This window comes from Corvus brachyrhynchos, unplaced genomic scaffold (genome assembly GCF_000691975.1).
Source record: "Corvus brachyrhynchos isolate BGI_N302 unplaced genomic scaffold, ASM69197v1 scaffold219, whole genome shotgun sequence".
Classification (NCBI taxonomy): domain Eukaryota; kingdom Metazoa; phylum Chordata; class Aves; order Passeriformes; family Corvidae; genus Corvus; species Corvus brachyrhynchos.
Genome location: NW_008240034.1, coordinates 145664 through 150244, shown reverse-complemented (window position 1 = coordinate 150244; position 4581 = coordinate 145664). Strand labels below are relative to the sequence as shown.

At 63.0% G+C, this 4581-nt stretch overlaps 1 protein-coding gene across 1 annotated transcript in view; it reads right to left on the bottom strand.

Moving 5' to 3' along the window:
* The window catches only part of ADAMTS10 (ADAM metallopeptidase with thrombospondin type 1 motif 10), a 44934-nt gene that overhangs the window by 12033 nt on the left and 28320 nt on the right, over positions 1–4581 (bottom strand). Inside the window, exons 13-14 of the mRNA XM_017743792.1 lie at positions 3148–3239; positions 2767–2869 (exon numbers count right to left, since the gene is read on the bottom strand). Coding sequence (XP_017599281.1) covers positions 2767–2869; positions 3148–3239 — 195 coding nt within the window. The remainder of the gene's footprint in view (positions 1–2766; positions 2870–3147; positions 3240–4581) is intronic.

The window sequence follows — 4581 nt, the reverse complement described above, 5'->3', positions numbered from 1 at the left end:
TCCCTGGCAGCGCTGTCCAAACGCTCCTGGAGCTCTGGCAGCCTCGGGGCCGTGCCCATTCCCTGGGGAGCCTGGGCAGTGCCCAGCAGCCTCGGGGGGAAGAACCTTTCCCTGAGCTCCATGCCCAGCCCTGACCCAGCTCCAGCCGTTCCCTGGGCTCCTTTCCCACAGAGGTGAAAGCCCCAGCCAGGCATCAGCCGGCAGATTTTGACCCCCTCCCTTCACTCGGGGCCTGCCGTGGTTCCTCCTTTGCGTGTTTAACAGAGTTATTCAAATCGAGTATTTTCCTTCGGCTGCTGCCTCCGAGGATGTTTTGTTCCTCCTGCCTGCCCTCTCCCATGGAGGAATTAAACCTTATTACCATTTCTGACGAGCACTCTCCTGTTTTCCGAAAGCTCCTGCTCCTCCCATCCCTCTCCCACCCCAAACTCCCGCATCGGCCAAGAGCAAAAACGAAGAACGGAGCGAGCAGAGCAAAGTAAACAAACAATTAAAGCCGCATTCCACGCGGTATCTGCGGACTGCTGAGCTCAGCGCTCCTCTCCAGGGCTCTGCGTCCCGACCCCGCGCTCTGGGCTCCGGGATCGCTGGGAACCAAACAGCCCCAAACACAGCCCGACCACAGGTCAGGCTTCTTCCCTTCCCAAATCCCCGCAGGACTGGCGGCCCCCTCCTCCAGGCGTGTGGGGCACTCCTTGTCTGCAGGGTGGGGGTCCTCCGTGCCCAGGATATTTCCCGAAGAAACGTGGGGTGAAGCCTCTGAGGGACACAAGGCACCCCTGAACTCACCCACCCACCCTTTTGGGAAGCCCGAGCGGCTGAGCTGAGCAGGGGAAGGGGCTCAGCAGAGACCCAGGGTGGGGATCAGCTCCTAAAACCAAGCTGAGGAGCAGATTCCTGCCAGCTGGAGGGAGGAATGCCCAGGGATGAGGCTGCCAGCAAAGAGGGCTCCTGGGGAGCTGCTGGTGCCTGCAGGGAGGGAGGGACTGACACCCTCACACCCGAGCGCTCCGGGCACTGCTGGAAGAGCCCAGGAGATGAGGAGCAGCCCTCAGTGCCATCCCAGGGTCTGGTGGCATGGGGGAACACAGGGACTGACGGCAGGATGGCAGTGGCCAGGGCAGGACAGGACAGGGTCGTTCCCCAGGGTCAGGTCTGTGACGTGAAGAATGGGGAGGTGCAAGGGACATCCTCAACTCCCCCAGGATGTGCCTCTGACACCCAAAATTCACCAAGGGTCACAAAACCCCACAGGCACAAGGATGAAGGTCCTCGTGCTGCTGAAGTCGCGGAGTCACAGAGGGGGTTGGGATGGAAGGGACCTCAAAGATCCCCCAGTGCCCCCCCTGCCATGGGCAGGGACACCTCCCACTGTCCCAGGCTGCTCCAAGCCCCAGTGTCCAGCCTGGCCTTGGGCACTGCCAGGGATCCAGGGGCAGCCCCAGCTGCTCTGGGCACCCTGTGCCAGGGCCTGCCCACCATCCCAGGGAACAATTCTTTCCCAAGATCCCATCCAGCCCTGCCCTCTGGCACTGGGAAGCCATTCCCCCTTGTTCTGGCACTCCAGGCCTTGCTAAAATTCTCTGTCGTTCTTTCCAGCCCCCTTTAGGTGCTGAACACAAACCAGGTCTCCCCAATCCTGAGAGAGAGCCCAAACTTGTGCAAAGAAGTTCCTTGACCTTCCCCACTCTGTGGTTCCTCCCTGGGCCACCCCAGGGGACAATGGTGACACCCTTTGACACTGAATAAATCAAATAAAAGTGCTCCTCATGACCATTCCCCACAGCCAACGCAGGAAGAGGAGATGAAGCTCTGAATCCCTTCAAAACCTGGCACTGTCAGCACCCTCAGCCTTCCAGGAGGGGTTCCACCACTCATTTTATGAAGCTGAAGCAGAGAGAGAGGAAGGGGCTCTTCATGAAAGCAAAAAGTCCGTATCAGGATCAGATATCAGTCAAAAATCCATATCAGCATCACCTCGAGGGCGCTGCTCAGCTGGCCAACCCAGCCCCGGGCCATGCCTGGAGAGGAGAGAGGTCTGAGCAAGGGCAGCCCCAGCCTGCAGGGTTCCCTTCCACCTCGGCATCCATCGGGCTCTTTGGGGGACTTTGCAGCCTCACAATTTCATTACATTTTTATCGATCCATCCCCTGCAGCCTCGGCACAGCTGCTCCAGCTGCGGGAGCCCCGCTGGGGGCTGGGCTTGTTTGCACAGCTGGGAAGGATTTCCCCAGGCCACTTCATTAACTCCACGGAGGAGATGAGCTGTTCCCCCTCATTATTGAGAGATTTCTGCCACGGAGCCTCCTCCTGCCCCCTCTCCTCGCCAGACCCTCCTGCAGGACCCAGGGCTGACCTCGGGAAGAGGGAAGTGCTGCTCCTTGGAGGATCCATGGGATCCCATCCCTTCTCCTGCTCAGGAAGTTTTCCCTGCCTGCTCTGTCTCCTCCCCATCAGGCACCAGACATTCCCTGCTCTTCTCCATTGTCCTCTGCTCCCTCAGCTGAGGAACCAGCCTGGAGGAAAGAAGCTGGAACAGCTCCAGAGCTGCTGGGATTGCTTCTGGCAGAGCAGTGAAAGGGGGGATGACCCGGGACGGGGGGACAGGCGACTCCTGGCGGGATGGCAGCACATCCCAGGAGCACAGAGAGGGAAACCAGAGCTGCGGAAATCCTCACCACCTGTCCCCACACCCCTTGGACCACGAGACCCATCCCTGCGGAGCGTGAGGGGAGCAGATGTGAGCAGCCCCTGCCCCAGACTCACCTCCCCGGTAGGTTTTCCAGCTGTAGTACTTCCCTCGGAAGGGCACGTTGTCAAACTCGGCGCACTGCAGCTCTCGGAAGTCCTGCGAGCCCGGCGGGCAGTCCTGTGGTCACACAGCCAGCGGTCAGTGCGGGGCTGGGGTGGCCAGAAGGGCAGGGGCTGCTCCAGGCATTGCCACCAGCCCCTGAGGACAGGGACAGCAGCCCTGACACTGCTACAGGGCGCCCTGAGTGTCTCTCCTGCAAAGCTGGACACGATTTGAAGACCAAGAGCACAAGGAGGGGCCGCAGGAGCTGTGGCTGAGGTGTGACCCTCGGGAACAATCCCTCAAACCCAAGTGCAAAGCGCAGGGAAGCACCAGGACCCCTCTGTTGTCCTCACCAGCAGCCCGGGGGTGTTACAGCTACAATTCCCCAGCCCCAAAGCTTCACCGAGCATCCCTTCCCCACAGTTTTTGGTGTAAATCTCTGGGGTTTAACCCTCAGCTCAGGGAAGCAGAGTCTGACCCAGGCTCTCCTGAGCAGCCCCGAGAGGCAGCGCTGTCCCGGCAGAGCTGGAATCCTCTGAACTCCCCCCCTTATCTTGGGAGAGGGCTGATCCCACTGGGAGAGGGCTGATCCCACTGGGAGAGGGCTGATCCCATCCGGACAGGGCTGATCCCACCCGGACAGGGCTCATCCCACTTGGACAGGGCTGATCCCCCCGGACAGGGCTGATCCCACCCGGACAGGGCTGATCCCACTTGGACAGGGCTCATCCCACTGGGAGAGGGCTGATCCCACTGGGAGAGGGCTGATCCCACTGGGAGAGGGCTGATCCCATCCGGACAGGGCTGATCCCACCCGGACAGGGCTCATCCCACTTGGACAGGGCTGATCCCCCCGGACAGGGCTGATCCCACCCGGACAGGGCTCATCCCACTTGGACAGGGCTGATCCCCCCGGACAGGGCTGATCCCACCCGGACAGGGCTGATCCCACTTGGACAGGGCTCATCCCACTGGGAGAGGGCTGATCCCCCCGGACAGGGCTGATCCCTTCCGGACCGGGCTGATCCCCCGGACCGGGCTGATCCCTCCCGGACAGGGCTGATCCCTTCCGGACCGGGCTGATCCCCCGGACCGGGCTGATCCCTCCCGGACAGGGCTGATCCCTTCCGGACCGGGCTGATCCCCCGGACCGGGCTGATCCCTCCCGGACAGGGCTGATCCCTTCCGGACCGGGCTGATCCCCCGGACCGGGCTGATCCCTCCCGGACAGGGCTGATCCCTTCCGGACCGGGCTGATCCCCCGGACCGGGCTGATCCCTCCCGGACAGGGCTGATCCCTTCCGGACCGGGCTGATCCCCCGGACCGGGCTGATCCCTCCCGGACAGGGCTGATCCCTTCCGGACCGGGCTGATCCCCCGGACCGGGCTGATCCCTCCCGGACAGGGCTGATCCCTTCCGGACCGGGCTGATCCCCCGGACCGGGCTGATCCCTCCCGGACAGGGCTGATCCCTTCCGGACCGGGCTGATCCCCCGGACCGGGCTGATCCCTCCCGGACAGGGCTGATCCCTTCCGGACCGGGCTGATCCCCCGGACCGGGCTGATCCCTCCCGGACAGGGCTGATCCCTTCCGGACCGGGCTGATCCCCCGGACCGGGCTGATCCCTCCCGGACAGGGCTGATCCCATCTGGACCGGGCTGATCCCCCCCGGACCGGGCCGATCCCCCCCCGGACAGGGCTGATCCCATCAGGACAGGGCTGATCCCCCCCGGACCGGGCTGATCCCATCCGGACAGGGCTGATCCCATCCGGACTGGGCGGTCCG